This window comes from Heterocephalus glaber, unplaced genomic scaffold, assembly GCF_053883595.1.
Source record: "Heterocephalus glaber isolate CG9 unplaced genomic scaffold, H.glaber_assembly_v1.0 deba00001610, whole genome shotgun sequence".
NCBI lineage: Eukaryota > Metazoa > Chordata > Mammalia > Rodentia > Bathyergidae > Heterocephalus > Heterocephalus glaber.
The window spans coordinates 564060-586581 of NW_028258381.1; the positions used below are offsets into that span (position 1 = coordinate 564060).

The 22522-nt window shown below is 33.2% G+C and overlaps 1 protein-coding gene and 1 pseudogene across 6 annotated transcripts in view; both read right to left on the minus strand.

Moving 5' to 3' along the window:
* The window catches only part of Rev3l (REV3 like, DNA directed polymerase zeta catalytic subunit), a 197496-nt gene that overhangs the window by 90233 nt on the left and 84741 nt on the right, over window positions 1-22522 (minus strand). For 4 of the 6 annotated variants that reach the window (XR_015445360.1, XM_087195955.1, XM_087195956.1 and 1 more), the window contains 7 exons: window positions 16727-16823; window positions 13051-13145; window positions 12198-12302; window positions 11258-11342; window positions 11003-11154; window positions 4549-4668; window positions 2127-2364 (listed from right to left, as the gene is read on the minus strand). Coding sequence is in view for 5 of the 6 variants with exons in the window: in XM_087195955.1 (XP_087052081.1) it covers window positions 2127-2364; window positions 4549-4668; window positions 11003-11154; window positions 11258-11342; window positions 12198-12302; window positions 13051-13145; window positions 16727-16823 (892 nt within the window). In the remaining variant the exon portion in view is untranslated. The remainder of the gene's footprint in view (window positions 1-2126; window positions 2365-4548; window positions 4669-11002; window positions 11155-11257; window positions 11343-12197; window positions 12303-13050; window positions 13146-16726; window positions 16824-22522) is intronic. The other 2 variants (XM_004874620.4, XM_087195957.1) reach the window with 1 other exon arrangement.
* Window positions 5811-6669, minus strand: LOC101722918 (small ribosomal subunit protein uS4 pseudogene; annotated as a pseudogene).

A 22522-nucleotide genomic window follows, 5' to 3' on the forward strand; every position in this document is an offset into this window, starting at 1 on the left:
ATTTTTCTGATTCTAGAATTGCACACCATTCCTTGTGCTGTACTGGCTATTTATCATCTTCTTATGTCTACATTTTAATTGGGTTGTCTATTAATGAACTCTAAGAATTCTTTATATATTCTGGTCATAGGTTATATGCATTGTAAATATGGTCTGTTTAAGGACTACTTTTCATTTTAATGATGTCATTTAAAGTTCTAAATTTTGATGGAATCTCATCAACTTTTTTTTTGTTTTAGACATCATGTTTTTTTTATCGTAGGTAGTTCTTGCCTACCCTGAATTCATAAATATTTTCCCTTATAATTTCTTCTTAAAGGTTTATACTTTTAAGCTTTCTTATTTAGGTTCATAGATCCCTTCAAGTATTTTCATGTATGGAAATAAAGGGTTGAAGTTAATTTTTAATATATGGATACCAGGTGTTCTAGTGCCATTTGCTGAAAACACTATCTCTTCCTCGGCTCTTGAGTTGAGTTTATATTCTATAAAATGCTAATGTTAAATAACCTTTCAAAACTCAGTGGGCCATATATGTGTGGTTCTATGTCTAGATTCTCTGTTTTATTCCAATGATCTATATGTCTTTCCTTACACCAACACTGCCTTGATTACTGTTGCTTTAGAAGAAGTCTTAAAATTAGGTACTAAACGTCTTCCAACACTTTTTGTTTTTTCTTTTTACTTTTCTAAGTCCTTTGTACTCCTACATAACTTTTAAATTTCAATATCCAATTGTTCATTTATAGCAAGTATACACAGACCTGAATTTTTATATATACCTTTTGTTTTCTAATACTGCTAAATTCAAATACAAGTTTTAGGGGCTCCTAGAGATTTTTTAGTATTTTCTCTGTAGATGATCATTTCATCTACATATAGAGATTTTGCTTCTACCTTGCCAAAAAAAAAAAAAAAAAAAGTAATAGTATTCACAGATTCTTCTATTTTTCTTCCTTTTTCCCCCTATCTCAGTATTATCAAACTATGATTTTCAGGGCAGAATATAACATCCAATAGACAGAGTAAAATTAATTCCTTTTCTACACATTATGCTTCTATGATTTAATCTCTTGCTAATATATGCTCATGAACTATTAGGTTTTCCCAAGTTAAAAGGGGCTTAGTTTCAGAATTCATCTAATTAATTAACATACAAGCATGAACTGAATCATGGGATAATCATTCCTATTATTGCAGTAAACACTATGTCATAATAATACAACATCACATCTGGAGATTTCCATACCCTGATTTATTAGGTAGAAAAACAAATACTTCGGTACAAATAAATTTATGGCTTAGCTTCTTTTCCCTTTCAACAATGCCTCTGGGGTAGAAAATTTCAAACTCAGGCTTTAGAAATGTTACTCAAGTATATAGTAGTTTTTTTTTTCTCTTGGTTTATTGAGACATCTTCTTTCTATTATGTAGCCTAAGCTGGCCTTGAACTCACAGTGATCCTCCTGCCTCAGCCTCCCTCTGGGTCTACAGGCTTGTGCCAACACTCCCAGCAGTATACAGGAGTTTAAAAGAGAGGCATATTCACTCAGGCTCAGAGGCCTAATGTTTTCTATCCAGAGATGATAAAACTCAGAGGCAGAGTTCTAAGCTCGCAGACACACTGACTTAGAAAAGTACAGTGCCATCTTTTGGATTTGAGAGAAAAAACTAGATAGAATGCCAATGTATCCTTCTGAACTCTCATTTTTAAACAATTTTTAATATTTAATTCCTTTAGTCTATTCAGACCTGGAAGCCATTCCTCGTCTTCCAATCTGACACCATACATAGTTGCTAAGTTCTGAAAAAGTTTAACTCTCAGAAAGTATTCTTTTTTTCAAGTTGTGATATAAGGAGGAGCTTCAATTTTCATCATTTATTACTCATATATCTTAAAACAGTATATACAAATGGATGATTTCTAAAAGAATCTTTCTAAAGGTAGCAAAATTTTATTTTGCTTGGACTCTGAAGTACATGCTATATGAAAAACAAAACACTAATTAAAAGAGTTTAAAAGAAGTCAATTTAGTTCATAAGACATTTTATATTATGAATAATAGCAAGAAACAATTTCAATCAAAAGAAAGTTATTAAAAGAAATAAAATAATTTAAAAATTACCCTTTTTTGGCACAGTGTTCTTCAATATTGCTGTCCCATCTCTGGGACATCACCAAACTAAGCTCCATTTCCTCTTTTTCAATCTGTGGTTCATTTTCTTCATCATCACTATTTTGAGGAATTTTAGTGTCTCCGAAAGAGTGACACGGCGATGGCATCCTATTTCTTTCCCCCTGAAATCCATCACTTTCCAATCCAGCAAGAAGATGTACCAGACCCTCATCAAGACTACTGTCCACTATAAAACAAGTGAAGCAATCACCAACAAAGAACTTATAATTTTCTAAATATTAGATCCCAACACATGCTAAAAGTATATAGTTAACGCAAAGGCTCAGGGGTTGAAGTAGCTCTCCCATCAAAGTGTAATCCTAAAACCATCTGTATTGGAATGATTTTATAGCCTTATTAAAAAGAAGAGTCTCAGAACTCATCCACATTAACTAAATCAGGATTCTAAGGTAGGGCCCATGAATCTGTATTTTAACAAGCTGCCTAAGCACTTAAGCCTGAAGAGCTTGAATAAAACATGAACAAATATGTTTGAAATAAATATAAAACATATATGAATTAATGCTAAGGAAGTACATTAAACTTTAATAAATTTAAAGCTCTTATCCTTCACTTAAGCTTTATTTACCTCAAAGAAAATCTGTAGATGCAAACATACGAGAGCTTAAAAAGTAATATTATAGTATTATTTATAAGAATGTCACACACATTAAAACTGCTAAAATAAAAAGGATAGGTTATAATGAAGTGGTGGTAAGATTGTGCAGAAACTGAAATGCTCAAACACTGCTGGTCAGACTATAAAATGATACATCCATTGGCAATTCCTCAAAATGTTTAATATAAAGTTACCTTATGTGATGTTGTGAAATATATATCCATTTCCTGTTTGGTATACAACTCCTAAAATCCTTGTACTATTCAAAGCAATCAGTCTTTTTATATGCTAAAGTGCTGAGCTAGTGGTCTCTAGGCAGCTTCATAATGGGGACTAGGAGCACAAAGACCAAGGCAGGGTTGAGGTGGGATTTGGAGTCCCATCTTTCAACCTCTGGGGGAGTAGAGAGGAGCTGAAGGATGAGCTGATCAATGAATGATTTAATCATTCATGTGTATGTAATGAAGCATTATTACGAATGCTGAGGCATTATCAGAAAAGACTGAGTTCTGAAAGCCTCTGTCTAAATAGCTAAACATGAGGAAGTTCCTGAAGGGTGGCACATAGTACCAAAAGGGCGTGGGAGCTCTGTGCTCCTTCCTCCATACCTTAACTTATCCATCTCTTCATCAGTATATCCTTTGTAATATCCTTTATAATAAACCAGCAAACTTAAGTATGTCCCTTAGTTCTGTAAGCTGCTCTGGCAAATTGATCAAACCACCATATGGGTTTTGTAGGAACACCAATTTATAGCCAGTCAGTCAGAAGCACAGGTAGAATAATCTGGGACTTGATTAGCAATCTTGGGGGGCAGCAGTCTTGAGGACTGAGTTCCCTACTTGTGAGATCCGATGCTGGATCTAGGCCAGTGGTGCTGGCAAACCTATGACACACGTGTTATTTTTCTTTTAAGACAAAAGATGTTAATATATGAGGTTTTTATTTTTCTCAACTAAAACCTCAGTATTCACATTTAATTTCAGTGCTGGCACTTTGTGATAAATAAGTGGGTTTTGGGTTGCAGTTTGGGCACACAACTTTAAAAGGTTCACCATCACTATTCTAGGCAGACAATGTCAGAACTGAGGACATCCAGATGGTGCCCCTTGCAGAACTAATTACTTGCTTGGTATGCAGAGAAAACCTCCTACCCATTTGAGGTCTTTTGCACACAGAAGACTTCATTGATTGATATGGTGTGAATGTATAGGAGAAATTGAGTTGATGATATTTTATGCAACAAAATGATAAGTAAATTTTTATAAAAGATCTCACAGACTAACTTATTGAAAAGAAATTTGGTTTATGATGCTAATAAACTGTATTTAGGGTGGTGCAAAGACATTCAGAAGGAACTGCTGTGTGCCATGGTAAACAAAAAATTAATGCTTGGAAAAGATTGTCCAGTGAACTTTCTAATAGTAACAAAGGATCCATTGTGCTGTTTGATTAATGTACTTTAGTTTGAAGAATATTAATTCAAACTAAGTACATTTCTCCCCAAAGTAATATGGTCTTTCCCAAAATTCTATAAAAACAATTATTTTCTTTCCTAATTGTTATTTTAGAAAAAGCTATGTTGAAAACAAAATACAAATTTACCTGAACAAATGCAAGGTTTCATATTCAGAATAAGCACACCGAGTATGAAATATTCATCTCTTCCAGTCAAAGAAAAAAGTATCCCTTTACAAAACTCACTTTCATTTATTTAAAATACCGAGTATTTATGGTGGTATTGTTACTTACTGAAAACTGGTGACTCACTCAATCTTTGAGTCAAAGGCTGAAAAGTCTGACTATTTTCCATGAGGTTCAAAATTGCTTCTTCATTAATAAGGGCTTCTTCTACTTTATGTGTGGTGTCATCTTAAAATGAAAAGAATACAAAAACATCAATGCAATGTCCTAAATCTAAAAGTTATTGCTTAGACTTTGTGTAAGTTAGGAAGCATTACAAAGTAAACCTATTTAAAAACTTGAAGAATTAGTGATACATGCTAAACAAAAACACAATAAAACATTAGAAAAAGCCATAGGAATACCTAACCAGTTACATGGATTAATGAAAAACTGAACAGCATACATAACCCCAAGTCTATGGATCACCAGATATTTATAATCTCTTCAGTCATTTTGGTTCTACCTACTGTGTACTAACGGTTACATTATTCTGATAAAAGTCAGTTACTTAAAATACAACGGAGAAAAAAGAAAAACTTTTATTTGACCAAAACTATTGCCTATGTCAAAAATAAATTTGAGTTCGATCACTGGTACCAAAAAATAAATAAAAATAAATAAATTTGTTCTTTAACATTTTTATATTTTTCAGAAAGCCTCCAATTCATTGTCTAAAAATAGTAGTCTTTCAATATTTATAGAGGTTCTGATGCACAGAGGGATTCAGTAAGTTGGAGAACAATGATAAAATAAATTAATTATAATATGGTCAAAAGAAGACAGAATAAAAGACACATAGTAGTAATGAGGAGAAAAAGACTACACACACACACCCTAAAAATAGTGGAGTTATATGATAGCAAACTGGAAAAAGAGTTCGATTTTCCTGCTGTGGGTATTATAATCAGGCTTTTAAAACTAGGTGTATCTGAGTTTTTAAAAAAACATTAAAATCTTTCAGAAGAAATATTTTTGAGGTAAAACATCCTAGGACATAAGGGCTAATAAAAAAAAGTTTTTTAAAACCATCTGAAAAGACCAACAAATATAAAAGCTGATACTATGAAACTAGTAACACTAAAGACAAGACTAAAACGATCAATACAAACTATACAGAAAGTGTAAGTAAATTATATTAGGAATATAGTAATATTAGGGGGAATTTTAAAGGTAAAAGAAAGATGTTAAAATAATATGTATAAATTTATACCAAAAACATGGAAAAAATCAGAAAAAATGACAAAACCCGATTCAAACAGAAATATAAAGTTTGAGTGGATCTATTACAGAAACTGGATCAGTAATTTAAATCTATCCCCTTTAATTCAATAACAGACAAAATCTACCCACAAAAAAACTAGACTATACAAAGACTGGGCAGTTTTTTGTTTTTTTTTTAACTGTTCGGTTCTGGTTTATTCTGTGGCTGAAAAATTAAACAATCCTTCAGCCCAGGAGGAAGGGTGGGCTTAATCCTCCTCCTCCTCATCTCTGGCTCCAGCCCCACCCTGGCCCTTCTTTGCTTTCTTCCTCTTCACATGGCCTGGGCAGCCTCCCCCGTATGGGGATCGCAGGGAGAAGTCAATGTGCTTCTGGGAGTCCAGGCGCACAATGAAGGATGGGATGTTCACCACCTGCTTGCGGACCCCCGTGTGGCACTGGCAGATGAGCACACGGGCGTGGTGGATGGGCTTGGCCAGGCCCAGCTTGAGGACCTGGGTCTGCAGGGGCCTCTCCAGGAAGTCCTCGATCTTTAGACCCAGGATGTAATCCAGCTTCATCTTGCCTTCGTCCAGCACCCCAATTCGGACAAGTCGCCGCAGGAGAGCGTTGCCTTTGAAGAGCCGCCATGGGTCCTTTTTGTCCAGCGTCAGCAGCTCCCGGGCAGCCTTTTGGATCTTGGCCAGAGTAAATTTGACCCTCCAGACCTCATGCTTGTTCCAGAGCCCATACCTGCCGATCAGCTTCAGTTCTTGGTCAAGGCAGGACGTCTCGAAGGGCCTCCGCGGGGTTACGTAGGTTTTGCAACAAACCCAGCTCCTTGCCACTGGCATGCTGGCTCCGCTTGCCCGGCTGCCCCTCCAAGTCGGTCCAGAAAACTGAGAAAGAGCTGGGGAGTTTTATATATAACCTCTATCAAACCTTCAAGAAACAGGTTATTTTAATCTAATAAAAATTCTCAAAAACTGATGTGAAAAGGAGGGAAAGTTCCACAATTCACTTAATGAGGCAAAGTATGGATCTCAATTATTTAAAAAATGTTGAAATTCTAAACATAATATTAGAAAAGTAGATATATGTCAATATTTTGTTTTGTTTTGTTTTGGTACTGGGGATCAAATTTGGGACCCTGCGTTTGCGAGGCAGGTGGCAGCACCACTGAGCTAAATCCCCAGCCCTGTATGTCAATATTTAAAGAAACACGCTTTGTGACCAGGAAGGGTTGATTTCAGCAATATGAGAGAAGTTGGAACATTAAAAATAAGTTGTTATAATGTAACCCACCATATTAACAACAAAAAACTGAGTATTTCATTAAACTCAGAAAAGAATATTTGATAAGACTTAATACCCATATGACTTAAAATACAACAAACTTCTATGCCAAAAAGAATTAGAAAGGATATGAACCTGACTGAACCTACCAATATCACACAGTAAATTTCATACTCAAAGAAATACAGAAGCAGGCCCAGGGATTTAGCTCAGTGGTTCTGGCGCGGGCCTCACAAGTGCAAGGTCCCGAGTTTGATCCCCGATACCAAAAAAAAAGAAAAAGAAAAAGAAAAGAAAGAAATACAGAAGTATTCTGTTTAAAGTCAGGAAAAAGACTACAAACATTTCTAGTTAGTATCATACTAAAGTTTAGGTAGTGCATTAAGACATGCAAGAAAAAGTATAAGCATGGGAAAGGAAGTAATAACTATTTGCAGATGACAATTCAATGCATGGAAAAAATCTAAGAAAAAATTATTAGCTCTAATAAAAATTGTTGCATAAAAGACTGATATACAAAAGTCAGAGAAGTCCCCAAGTATCAGCAATTAGACTATGTAATTCTTAAAAAATTAAACTTTCAATTAAAAGGCTCCTTGAGTACCTAAGACAAAAGACATATAATAATTTTACAATTATATAACTACTGAAGAACATGAAAGATCAAATAAAATAGTTTACAAATTCAGTGAATTTCCAGTAAAATTCCAACAGAGTTCTTTACAGAAGCAAAAAAATGTGATCCTAAGATTAACACTGGAAAAAAAATTTTTTAATGATTAAGAGCAGACAGGACAATTCTGAAGCTGAATAAGGGAATATTTGCCATGCCAGGATATTATAAAGAGACAGTAATTAAATAGTATATTAACACACTGTAACATGACAGAGCAAGGGAGCCCCAATGGACAAATAGCCCTCTTGGATAAGTATGTTATCACAACTAGCTACATATGCACACATACATGCACACACATGGATGCACACACATTAGATCCTTACTATATTACATAAGTAAAATTTCAGATAAATTTTTAAAAGACCTCAATGAGAAAAACCAAACTATAAGCACACATAGGCCTTAGAATGAGTACTTTAAAACTTTCATTATACTGGGGTAGGGAAGGTCTCAGAAACTAGGTATAAAAATTAAACCATTAAGGGAAGATATTGATAACCCTGATACTAAAACTGAATGCATACAAAATATTAAAAATAATGCCGGGGATTTAGCTCAATGATGCCTTCGCCTGCCTTGTAAGCACAAGGTCCTGAGTTCAATCCCCAGTACCAAAAAAAAAAAAAAAAAAACAACTAAAAATAAGAATAACTTTTCTAAAAAGAGGAAGAAGACAAGAAAAAGCTAAAAATTTTTGAAGACTGCTACATTATGAGCTTCAATGGGAACAAAATATTCCTACAACAAATAACTGACAAAGGCTTAATGTCTACAAAATATGAGGAACTCCTACAAAATCAGTGAGAAAAGGACCAGTAACCTAAAGAGAATAACCAAAGAACATGAATAAGCAATATTCAGATAAGGAAACCCAAATGGCCTTTAAAGATGTTCAAACTCATTGGCAGTCAGGAAATACAGATTAAAGTCAGGAGATAACCATATCAAATAATCAGATTGTCCCAAAGCTTTTCTATTTGTGAGTTTCAGTCTGTTATTTGGCACTACTAACTGTTGAGGGTTCCCTTGACTAGAAATTCTCCATATGAAATAGTGACTACTAAGAACTTTAATTATTGCCATATTTACCAATCATGTATAACCTAAATTACAGAAAGACATGACGTCTGCATAGACAATAATGCACATATCGTACCATTAAGAAAATAGTAACTTCTGTGTGTTAACTCTTGCACATAGACATAGGAAGACACACACAGCACAAAATACTTGTAGAACAGAGAAACATAAATTGTTAAAGTTTTGGAATGGAGCATTATCAACAGCTAAAATCAACAGACAAGTGTGAATTTCAAAGTGTTAATGTTGACATAAAGATACTCAACATCGTTATTAATAAATGATATGAAAATTAAAACCACAGTGAGATACAATTTCACACTCTCTGGAATGGCAATGTTAAAAAAGATAACATGAAGCTTTAGTGAAGATGTACAGCCACCAAAAGCCTCTTATCTTCTTGGTGTGAACGTAGAACAGTGCAGCCACTTGGAAAACAGTTTGGCAATTCATTAAAAAACTAAAATACAAATTTACCATATGATCTACCAATTCTGCTTAGTAGTTACTTAAGAAAATTGAAAAGATATACTCAAACAAAGTCATATTCAAATGTTCACAGAAGTATTAGTTTTCCCCCTCTCTTCAAAGGTAATCTTTATAGTGAAGTTTATTTTCAAACTGGTTCCATTTGTTATTACTTGTATTATTTTACAACTCTTCGCAAGATATTTATTCTAAATTTCCTGTTTTATTGTCTATAGCAGCATTATTCTTATCAGTCAAAAGTGAAAACCACACAAATATCCATGAACTGAGACATGGATTATCAATTATTAATTGACAACAGAAAATGGATAAACCTCCAAAGTATTATGTTAAGTGAAAGAAGACAAAAAGTAAAAACTATGTATGATTTCATTAATATAGCATATGTAGAAAAGGCAAATGGAGGGACAAGAAACTAGACTAGTAAAGATTTGGGGTTAGAGGTAGGAAGGGACACAACTGCAAATGAACACAATAGATCCTTTGAGCTGATAAAAATGCTCTACAATTGGATTGTAGAGATGTTTGCTCAACCATAAATTTACTGTAAGTCATTGAATTAATTACATAGTTAAAATGAGCAAATTTTATGCTCTGTAAATGGTATCTGAAATAAGCTGCTTAAAATATATAATGTTGAGAACTCAACAAACGCTAGCAAGACTGTGGGGAAAAAGGAACTTCTACAATGTTGGTAGAAAATGTTGGTAGAAATGTAAGCTAGTACAACCACTATGGAAAATGGTATGGAGATTTCTCAAAAAACTAAAACTAGAAATTACATTTGACCCAGCTATTCCTTGTCTGGGTACCTTACTAAAAGAGTAAAGACATTTTACAGTGATACATGCATACCTTGTTTAGCAGCACAATTTATAAGAGCTCAATTTTGAAAGCAGCTTCTATGCCTGTCTATAAATGAATGGATAATGAAAATTTGAAATAGATATAAGTAGATAGGTAGACAGTTAAAATGATATAATAACTTAGCCATAAAGGATAAATTAAGAGTCATTTGTAGGAAAATGGATTTTTTTGTTTGCTTTTTTGGGGGTTTTGAGACAGGGTCTCGTTATGTACTTCAGGCTGGCCTTGAACTCACTATGTAGTCTAGACTAGCCTCAAACTTGTGGCAATTCTCCTGCTTTAGCCTCCGGAGTGCTGGGATTACAGGTATGCACCATCATCCCTGGCTGGAAAATGAATGTATCTTAAGACTATAATGCTAAGTGAAACAAATCAGACACAGAAGGTTAAATATCACATGATTTGTCTTATATAAGAAACCTCAAATTTAAAGAGCAAAAATTTAAAAAATGATAGAAAAAAGGAAGGTAGACCTTGTGGACATGGGACGGAGATCTAAGGATGGGGAAAGAGGGAATATTGTGGGGGGAAGAGGGAATGTTGGGAGGGGAAGAGAAAATAAGAATGACTAAGATGTCATATGTATATGTACCGGTTTCCAAAGATGAATATAATTATGTATCACAAACATACTGATAAATTAAAAAACTAAAAATATACAAAATGGTAGTGTACATCGTGAGCACATATACATAATACAAAGACATACATATTAATGGCTTGCACCTACTCCAGAAAAGAGCTAATTTTAAAAATGTTGAAAGGATAAATGAATGGGAGAGGATTTTTGTTAAGGCTATTATTTATTTCTTAGGGAAAAAAAGCCCTAGCAACCTCAGCTGAATATTTGCTAGATACCAGATATCTGTTACAGTATTTTTCTGAAGATTTGAAAAGAAAAAATCTCACCTTTGCTCAACTCTGTGTCTTTATGGACTTCTATCATATTGGCTGGAGTACACTGAAGCATTTCAGGAGACAGAATGTCAGAGTGCAATGTTAACTCAGCAGAGAACTCCTGGGATCCATCACTGTAGTCCACAGATCCTGATAATGTTCTGCTTTATAATATCATACATATATAATATCATACATAATATCCTTTATAACAAATTAATACAGTAAAAAAATTGGTTCTGAGATCTATAATTAATAACCACTTACACGGAGAAATCATTCTGTTTGAGAATTTCCTGAAGTCTCTTCTGAAATTTTTTTTCACTTTCTGTTGCTGGCACAAACCTGTGATCTTTGAATTTTAAAAGTGCATTAAAAAATGTAATAGCATGAATTATTTTCCTTTCCTCTATAGTAGCTTTAAAAATGACAATTTCTCTTAACACATATAACACTATGTAAATGTGTCCTATTATAGAATCAGACAAAACAGAAATGGTTGCTACTGAAATTATAAAATTAAGCACTTATAGGAAGTTCATAGTTAAATTCTATTATTATAACCTGAATCTAAAAAAGAAAAACACTGCCCTACTTATAAAATGCTGCATATCCTGAAACTAGAATTTTCTCCCTTATAAAATATGTTTTTAAAAGAATAAAAGTCTAAACATTTTTAGTGCCTTAGACATTACAGTATGTAACATACACTTGCCTTTTGAATTATCTTTTATTCTTTCAACTTTATTTTTCAAAGTTTGTTGCATCTTTTCTATTTGAGCTCTCAAATTCTTTTGGAATGTAGTAACATTTAATTATAAACGAGTGTGTTCTCAAAGACCTTTAAATAATGATCAAAGAGAGTTTACTATGCCATTCCCAGAAAATAATTTAGGGGCTATACTTCATGGATTGTATTTGCAAAGCTTAATACACTAAACAGTGTTTCCAAGTTGGGATTCATGGTTTTCTACAGTTCACTTGGAAATATAGAAGGCTAGAAGGATACAATAAAATGACACTTTGAAGACAGTTGTGAAGATAATTACTGGTTGTACAGTAATGACAACAGAAAAATACACAGAAAATTTAAAGGAAATTTGAAAAGTAAAATCTAGTTTTATAGGAAAAATACGCAATGGCTAAGTTTTCCATTAAAATATTTAGTTTCAAAAAAAAAATCACTAGAATACCATTAGGTTTATACCTTGTGATTCAGGTTGGCTAAATTGAGAACTTTCATTTCTATTTCTTCGCCGTTGCTTTTCATCTTCCCAGATGGCTTGTAAACCAGGATTCCCACCAATTTGAGCTGTAACCACAATACCAACAATACTTTACTACAAGAGTCAAAGTGAAAAATTCATGCCTAAAGAAAGATCTAAACTTTGATAAATATTGCCTTTTAAGAAAAATAATTACTTGCTTTATGTAATAAAACAGAAAAACTACCCCATTGTACGTTTATCATGTTACTCTCTTTTGTAAAATTTCTTCCTCTTTGATTGTCCAAAACCTAGCAAATACATAAAATTCAAACAACTGATGAGAACCAATAGACTTAAAGAGTTCCCTCCCTGGTATTTAATCTGGAGATAAAACAATTAAAAGTCAGAGTATATTAAATTATTTTATACTCAGTAATTTTATTTAGTATCACACTTACTTTAATTTTATATGTAAGCAAACATATCCCAATGAGTATTTAAATGAAAAAATAATGACTCATCAGAAATACGGAACAATTTTTAAAATAATTTGTAATATCTTAGTTGTCTAGTAATATTTCTATTCTAAGGGCCAGGGATTTAGCTCAGTGGTTTTGCCGCCTGCTGCGAAAGCACAAGGACCCGAGTTCGATCCCTGGTACAAAAAAAAAAACAAAACAACAAAAAAATATTTCTACTCTATTTTGGTCATTAAGTTTTACAAATAAAAATATGATTAAAAATAATTGTTTATGGGCCGGGGATTTAGCTCAGTGGTTTCACCGCCTGCTGCCCAAGTGCAAGGACCTAAGTTTGATCCCTGGTACAAAAAAATAGTAATTGTTTATGTACACTCAATGTCCAGTCGATTTAAGATGTCAGCAGCTACAGCATCCACTTCTAATTCACACGTACTCTGTGGTTCAACATCTTCCAGTATCAAACAGCTGTAATAAAAAGATATAAAAAAATAATACTTATGTTAGAGCAATGTTCATGAGATTTTTCTTATACAAGACTTTATGTCTAGACAGTTACCAAAAAATCTGGTCATATTAATTCACAATTATTCATGACATAATTGACATTATGTGTATATATAAATTAAAAAATAGGGTGAGAAAAAATTAAAAACCTATTATCATTGACAATCCTGTTGAGATCTGTGGCAGTATATTCTACATATTCTGGTTCATTATATTTTATATATAAGAAATATTCAACATTTTAGCATGTCATCATGCCCAGGTCAGAATGAAATGGGATAACAGAGTGATGTATCAAACACCATATGCATATATTTATATATTTTTGTCAGTTGTCTAGAGGCATTTTCTTCACCTATTATAAATTGTTTTTAAAAAATGTGAAGAGAATATGCAATAAGAGATGAGGGAAAGTAAGCATACTAAAAAGTAGATAAATAATACTCATAGTTCTTCCTGCCCTCAACTACTGCTGAGCTGAGGAATGCTTTAAAATGTTAAGTACAGAACTGATAAACCACATGAATGTTCAACGGTGGTACCACAACAAGCAAAAATGATGACATTACGAGGTCATTAACTTTTTATAAGAACTACAGAGGGATGTTTCCTACTAATAGCCTTTAACTCAAAAGCATTGTTTGTTTTATTCTATCAGAGCCACTCAAGAAAAGATTAGGAAGACACCACATAGTTCTCTGTGCTTGAAGGAATGAACAGACAACATCTAGTGTAGATGTCAGTTTACTCATTCCAAAATTTAACTCTTCCACCAAAATTAAGATCTTGATATGAAAAGGAGAAAACCATAATTTTACTTGAAAGTAATGGTATAATTCTTCAACATTTGATTTTGAAATATTTTTAATGTTTTAAGAGAAACATATTGGCAAGACCTCGTTTCTATTGTCCATCCCTAAGGAAATTCTGATGAGATATTAGAAACTAATTTGCTGGGCTGGGAGTGTAGCTAGGTAGTAGAATGTTTGCCTGGCTGGAATGTATGAGCCCTTGGGTGGGGGACTGGAGAAGGTAGAGAAAGAGAAAGGGTAAGAGGAGAAGAGGAAGAGGGGGAAGAAGAAGAAAAGGAGCAAGAGGAAGAAGAAGGAAAGAGGACGAGGAGAAGGAAGAGGAGAAAGAGGAAAAATTAGAAGAAATTTGTTAAACCACAGAATTTTTACAACTCTCTCTCTCTCTATATATATATATATACACATACACAAATACACACATACATCTCACCACTGGTGAAGGGCACATTAGCTAACCTATGTATTAGCTAAACTAATGTATTCCTTTAACTTTGAGAAAAAATAATTACGAAAGTATTCTGTCCTGGTCATTCACATAATTTAACAAAATCAGTTTTGCTGTGAAATTTAAGGCCCAGATAAAATAGTTAATGGTCAACAATTTTCTTCTTATACTAAAATATTTTGTAATTTGAAAAAATTTATATTATAAATAGCAAGGATGAATATTCCAGGAGTAACACCTTGTTAAAGGAGGCCAACAAGGACATTGAAAAATGTAATTTCACAGTAGAAATTTACAACTATTCCTTGCCCTTATTACAACAAAACTTCAGACATTCAGGACACAAAATATTCCCTGAGAATGAAAATGGGTTCCAGAATTAAAAGTCTGCTTGCAGTAAATAGAAATCTAAGTTTGAGTAAAAAAAAAAAAAAATAAGTCAGCAAATACATGTAAACCACCATTTTAGTCATTAAAGGAAGATAAGCAAAATATGGTAAAATTAGATAATTGTACCTCTCTGAATTTTTGTTTATAGCTTAACAGAAGAGATTTACTAGACTCATTGAGGACAGAGCTCAAACATCATAATTTAAAAAACCTCTCCAGATCATTCGGATGGGTAGCCAGGGTTGAGATTAACAGTTAGGCTCTTGATTTTTGTGGATTTATCACTCTGGTAAATAACTTCAAAGGCCCAAGACACATGGTAACTTACACTGAGCTAGACAATGAGGTTAGTAGAGCTGCTGACTTAGCATCCCTATTTCACTAGAACTTTGTTTGCTATTTGTCATGGCCCTTGTAATATGTTTGTAAAGGAAAAATCTAACATTTATTTGTACGTTAAAAAAAAAAAAGAAAAGGCAACAAGAAGAGTGGTACAATTGGTAGAAATGAGACCAGCAAACTTTAGGAGAGTAATTATTTATGGTAAAGCATTTGATATGTTATTTGCAATTGGTGAAATTATAGATTTTCATTTAATATAAACATGGTAAAAATATATATAGCTATTTTGTGTGTATTATAAATTCAAAATAACTTGCCTATTTGTACTAGTTTGCCTCTTCATATCTTTGCTCATAATTTAATCTCTTTTTTCTTTCTTTTCATTTTTTCCCCTTCCTTTTTTGCAGTGCTGAAGATTGAACCTGGGATCTTGCACATGCTACTAGGTAAGGACTCTACCACTGAGTTATGCTAACAGCCCCTGTGCAACTTTTCAAAGTAATAAAACAGGCTTCTTAAAAACATTTTAAGTGCAACAGTTCCCCCAAATTTACTCCTAATCAGTGTAACTTCACTAGTCTTATGACCTAACCAGAAAGATGTTTGTTATAAAAGGACTTCAAAGTACAAATAGACTTTAATTTTAATTGATCATGAATAAAAGAAAGCCAGCCAGTAGATACAGAACTTTGAAAACTAGGGAACCTAGTGTGTATAATCACCTAACTGTGATTATATAAAAACAATTCTCCTGTATCTGGCAGTATGAAGAAACTAAGAAGTGTATGTTTATCAAAAAGTCCTAAACCTTGTTAATGAGCAGAATCAAGAGTCACTGACTATCCACATTACTTCAAAGTCTTTAAAGACTTAATTTTTTCATTTAATTAGGTTCTTTTTTAATTTTAGGTATTATTCCATAATATGGAAATCCTGTTAAGAATATATTAGAGATCTGAAACTGTATAAATTAAGCTCTAAAAGAAGTACTTTTAAGATATTTGTCCAACTGATTAGTAAATTCATTTTCTTATTATAAAATTTAAAGCCATGTAACTAAACATTTCCCTACCCCACATTCTTCTGCTTAAAAAGCATATGACATATGTGTAGTGAAAAGAGGACAACCAATACCACTGACCAATACTCAACTGACCAATAAAATGATCGAGAAAGCCTGAGGAATGCTACATGGTATAAAACAGAAATCCCTTATTTCAATTTAGATAAAACTACTGACTGACAATTTAAGATCTCAATTTAGAATGCATGACAAAGATGGATGCTAGAGAGAAGTATTAACATTCTACCCCAGATTCTTATTACTAATTGGGTAGTAAATAGGTACATTTTCATAGTCTGGTTTTTAAATCTATGATTCCATATACTATACTAGTATTGAGATCTGCTTTTTTGGCAAACTTAAAGGTTAAAATATAGTAAATATAATAAAAGGTTAAAATTAAATTACGGTAATAACTGATTTCAGATTATAACTAGGAGATATATACATATATATTTATTTTTTAATTTCCTTTACAACATTAACTAACCTTGGTATTTCATCTTCTTCCCATCTAAAGAAAGTACCAGCAAGGGAATGTCCTGATAACCGATCCTTGGGTGATCCAGTTGCAGTCAATGTATCACCTAGGAATAAAAGGTAAATTTAAATATTCTTTTACTTTGTATACAATCACCCTTTAAGTAAAATAATATACAATCTGTGTGAGCAGTTCCTAAAATTATGTCCTGAAAATTCATGCATATATAGGAAAATGTATATACAGTTAGTTCCAAACTAAGAATTGGGGGGTGCGAGGAGGAGAAAGTATTTGTAATATATGGATATGAGGGAGAAATGGCTATATTTTCATAATACAATAAAAGTGTGATACATTTGAATGTACTACTGTACGCTTAAAATTTTGTTTGCAGGTTGTGGATGTAGCTCAGTAACAGAACACCTGCCTATCATGCATCAGTACAGCAAAAGGAAAACAAGTTTTAACCTTATTTGAAAAATAAAAAATTATGAATTTTTAGACTTCAAATTGCTAGAGCACTATGTATGGGCCTCAACTAAAATTATAATGGAAATCTCACATGAAATTCAAAACATACTTTAATACTAATTCTGGAACAAAAAAGAAAATACTAAACCATTCCAGAAGTAATAGCAATAACTCTGATTAGAAACCTGGGGCAAATGTGAATACAAGTTGACTTGTATTTGAAGAGGAGGCTACACATGCCTGCTTAGAAGTCACAGTTTCAGAAGTGGAGTCCTGAGGTCACATTTTGGAAGTACACTCAAATTTTTGCACCTTTTTTGTTATCTCTTATGAGAATTTAAATTTTCAAATGGAAGTTGAATGAATACATCAAAAAGAATCCTAACATTTAAGAAAGATATTAAAATTTACAAGTAAATCTAGTACTTCGATTTTATTTGATTAGCTTAATCACAAAATGGTATAGTTAGGATGAGATAAGGTACTACCATCTTTGCTATTTCAAGAAAACACATACCAAAATAAGCAACTGTACATGTACTATGTACATTCAGAAGTTTTTAAAGGTTTTGCTACACCATAGCAAAGCATTTGTAAGAATTTACTTTGCAATTTCTAAATTACAACATAAACATTATTTTGTAATAAATTTATATGAATAAAAATCAACCACAAGTTTACTGATTCAGAGTTACCAACCACATTATATAAGTTCTAATTTTAGATCTGGGGATATAGGTCAGTGGTAGAATGCTTGTCTAGAATTTGTGAGGGCAGCACCAAGAAAAAAAGAAAAGCAAAACAGAACAAAAAACCCATAAAAATTTAACTCATTTTACTTCTACTGTGTATTGTCTTAGCGCATTTCCCTAAAGAACATTAAAGCCTTCTCAAGTATTATATTTACATATAATTTCTTTCCAAATATAGATGCCAAAGGAACAATATAAAATTCCATTAGTGTGCTCAAAATATTTCTCCATTTAAGTACTTTTATATACCTTACTTTAATATTAAGTTATGTATACATGTCATAGGCATTTACTTATCAGAAGGACCTGGAGGTTAACTGTAACGTGTCTGAGATAACATGACAAAACAAAGTACAAAAAATATTCACCTACTTTTTCCATAATTACGATGTTACTTTTTATCTTATATCAAACAAAAAATTCACATGATGAATGAAGATGTAAATTTTATTTTATCATACTGTTTTTAATTTCTAATTGAATTTCACATAATTCTGCCTTCGAATTTGTTAACTTTCCTTGTTTTAAAAAAATTCTTCTAATTACTATTCTAAACTATCTAGCTTTTATAAACAATTCCTTCTAAATACCGCTCTGAAGAATCTAGGTTTTATAAATAAAATGGTTTATATTATTTGCTATTTCAAACTTCTCTTGTGCTTTCTTACGTATTAGAGGGGGAAAAAAAATCTGTAAATATCCACTGTATATTTTTTACAAACTTTTCAATTCTTAGGGTTTCAATCCTTAAATTCACAGCTAGAGTTCACACTGATAGTGACTTTTTTTTCTTTTTTTTTTCCAATGACCTTTCATTTAGAATAATTTTAGATTTAAAAACAAGGCGCAAGAATAGTACAGACTGTTCCATACATTGTTCACCTGGCATTTAACATTTTGTTTGCATGAGACACAATTAAGAAACTGACCCGAGAAGATTGTTATTAATTACACTGTACATTGTATTTGAATTTCACCAATTTTTCCAGTAATACCCTCTTTCTCTTCAGGATCCAACATAGTTACCCTGAATTGGTTGTTAGGTTCCCCCAGTCTCGTCTATTTCTTATCTTTCCTCATTTTTTATGACCTTGACAGTAAGAAATACTGATGAGGTAACCTGTATAATGATCTCCAGTCTGAGTCTGATGTTTTCACATTGATTATAATGGGCTTTTTGGAAAATATACCACAGAGATGAATGAAGTATCCTTTTTATCATATCATGTGAGAGGGTACACAGTATTCACAAGACATCACTGGTGACTTAACCTTAATCATATGGTTAACGTATAGTGAAGAATAGTTTCGTAGATTTGACAATTAGCCATGCATCCACCACATCAGTACTGCATAGAATAAATCCTTCACTCTAGCTAGTAATTGATTTCAAGAAATAGTTTGGCCACAGAGTCAGTGTCCTAATCGCTCTAATTGATTCATTCATTCTTTTTTTTTGTACCGGGGATTGAACCCAAAGTCTCTGCATTGAGCTATATCCTCAGCCCTTGCTAAATAGATAAATTGCCCCAACTGGTCAAATTTTCAATCCTCCTACCTCAGCCTCCCAAAGCATTAGAGACAGGCATCACTATATATGGCTATTCTGCCTTTTATAACAAGCCAACCTACGAGGAGTATTTTAATTTTACATCTCTCAGTATTAATTACAACTAAATAAAACAGCCATAATCTCAAAAGTATTTCATTATAAAAAACAGGAATTTTAAAATAAGGTGCCTTTTATCAATAATGTATGAAACAGGTTTTATACTATAAAAGATGTTTAAGTAAATAGTTTCTCAAGTTTCAATAATAATTTTTTTATTTTTGCTCTTTAGGAAAGAGAAAATATTTTTCTTAAGTAAACTTTCTAAGAGCTCCTGCTCCATTCCTTTTACAGTCAACACTCCCTTCTCTTCTAGAACTTGGTAACTAATCCATTTTCCACTTCAATAGTTTTTGGCTTTTTTCAGAATGTCCAATGAATGAAATCATATAATTTGTAGCCTTTTGGCTCTAGTTTCTTACTAAAACAATTTAAATTTTCACTTGTGTGAATTAGTATCTGTTTGTTGTTTTGGGGGTTGGGGGGCGAGTAATGGGAAAAAAATTCAGGGCCTTTTGCACTGACCTACATCCCCAGCCCTTTAGTAAATTTTAAATTTGAGACAGGACCTTGATAAGTTGCCAAATTGCCCTGCCTGAGCTTGAACTTGCTCCTCCTGCCTCAGCCTTCCATAGTGCTGGGATTTTAGGTGTGCATCACCACACCAGGTGTGAATCAATATCCTGTTCCTGTTTATCACTAAATAGTATCAGTTTATCCATCCCCTGTTGAATAAACATCTTAGTTGCAATTATGAATAAAGTTGTTATAAACTTATGCATTCAGGTTCGGGTGAACTTAAATTCTGAAACACCTGAGTAAACATCAGTGGTGCAACTGCTAGGTCATACTAAGTTTATATTTAATGTTATGAGAAACTGTGAAATTGTCTTCCAAATGGACTATTATTTTGTATTCCTCCCATCAATGAATGAGAGCTGCCATTGTTTAATATCCTAATTAGCAATTGTTATCCTTAGTCTTCTGAATTTTAGCCATTCTAATAGGTCTACTGTGGGCAATCTGCATTTCCTTAATGACATATAATACTGAATATCATCTTTTTAGGTGTTTGCCATCCTTACATATCCTCTTTGGTGACATGTCCTCAAGACTTTGCAGGCATTTTAAATTGAGCTGTTTGCTTTCTTATTGTTACTTTTTTTTTTTTTGTACCAGAGATCGAACTCGGGTCCTTGTGCTTGCACAGCAGGCAGCGAAACCACTGAGCTAAATCCCTGGCCCTCTTATTGTTACTTTTAAGAATATTTGTATTTAATTTTTTTGTTGTGTGTGTGGTGCTGAAGATTGAACCCAGGACCTTGCATATGCTAGGCAAGTGTTCCACCACTGTACTACATCTCTGCTTGCTTTTCTTTTTACCCTTTTCCCTTTCTTTCCCTCCATCTTTTCCTCTCCCTCCTTGCTTTTTTTTTGTTTTTAAGACAGGGCCTCATTAAGTTGCCCTGGCTGGGCTCAAACTTGCAATCCTCCTGCCTCAAACTCCAGAGAAGCTGGGATTAGAGGCATGTGGCACCATGCTTAGCTTCTTTATATATTTCTGATTCAATTATTTATTAAACACATAATTTACAAGTATTTTCTCCTCTGTGATTTTTCACTCTTTTAACAGTTTTTTCAGAGCAAAAGAGTTATCAGTTTATCAACTCAGCAAGTTTTCCTTTTCTGCTTGAGCAGATTTACCCTTTTCTTCTAAAGGTTTTACAGTTTACATTTTTACATTTAAGTCTGCAAAGTATTTTCAGTTGATGTTTTTAAAAAATGTGCCTCATACATTTTCATTTTCCACCATATGGGAATCCAGTTATTCCAGCACTATTTGTTGAAAGATTATTGTTCTTCCGCTGAATTATCATGGCACCTTTGTCAAAGTTAAATTGAATATATGAGCCAAAACTGAGCCTCTTCAAATATAGGTATGTGTCTGGGCTCTACTCAGCTCCATCAGTATACACATTTCCTGCCTGTATTATGGTAGCTTAATAGTAAGTGCTGAAATAGGATAATGCGTCTCAACTTTTACTCTTAAAATCTCTACACTTTCAAAAATGATTATGTCCTGGATATAAAACAACATGGCTCTCACAAAGACTGAGGGTGAAGGGGTGGGAACTAAGGGGCTACAATCCCTGTAAGGAAGAAAGGCAGCAGTCATCTCCCTTGTCTTTCTTCCATCCCTCTTCCTTTTCTATCTTTTTCTACAGAGAACAAGGGAGCTCCCTGGCAGCCAAGCCTATCTCATTCTCCTTTACAGTCTTGTTTATTAAGAGGATTATACACTATTCTAAGACACTGAGAAGATGAGAAAAACATTAATATATGTTGTTACCACAAAATATTTTATTTGTAAAGTTTTACTGCATCTAAGTTGTTCCACTTAAGGATACTACTAGCACATTGCAAAGGCAAAATAAATAAAACTACTAGTAAATATAATTATTGTACATTAGAACCCTGCAAATAGCATTTTACTTAATAAAGACTTGAATTATAGTTTTTCAGTTTGCATCTAATAATTACAGTCTGAATTCTTTGCAAGTCAGTGTAGATTTGCTAGGTTTTACTCATGGAGACTAGTTTTCTTGTATTAGTGATATATTCTAAATTGGTTGCCGAACATATTGTACTGAGGAATTTTGAGACCTTTAATTAAGAGAATTTCCTCTAGAGAAGATACATTTCCTTCTTCTGCCAGAAATGAGTGCATTACCAAACCATCACCACCTTAGATCAAATTCTAGATTTGAGAATTTCTTTTAGTCCCAGGAGATTCAAATAGGATTGAAATGTTTCAAAAGTGTTTCACTTCCCAGCCTGAGTTCACCTGAAGAACATACCCACCAGAAGCTCTATCCCTATCTTAATCCCTGAAGTGTTCCCACCTTCCAGGCAAGATTGGGTTTTGGTTTCCACCTCTCATATCCAGCAAGCTTATCCCATATAAGGTTCTAA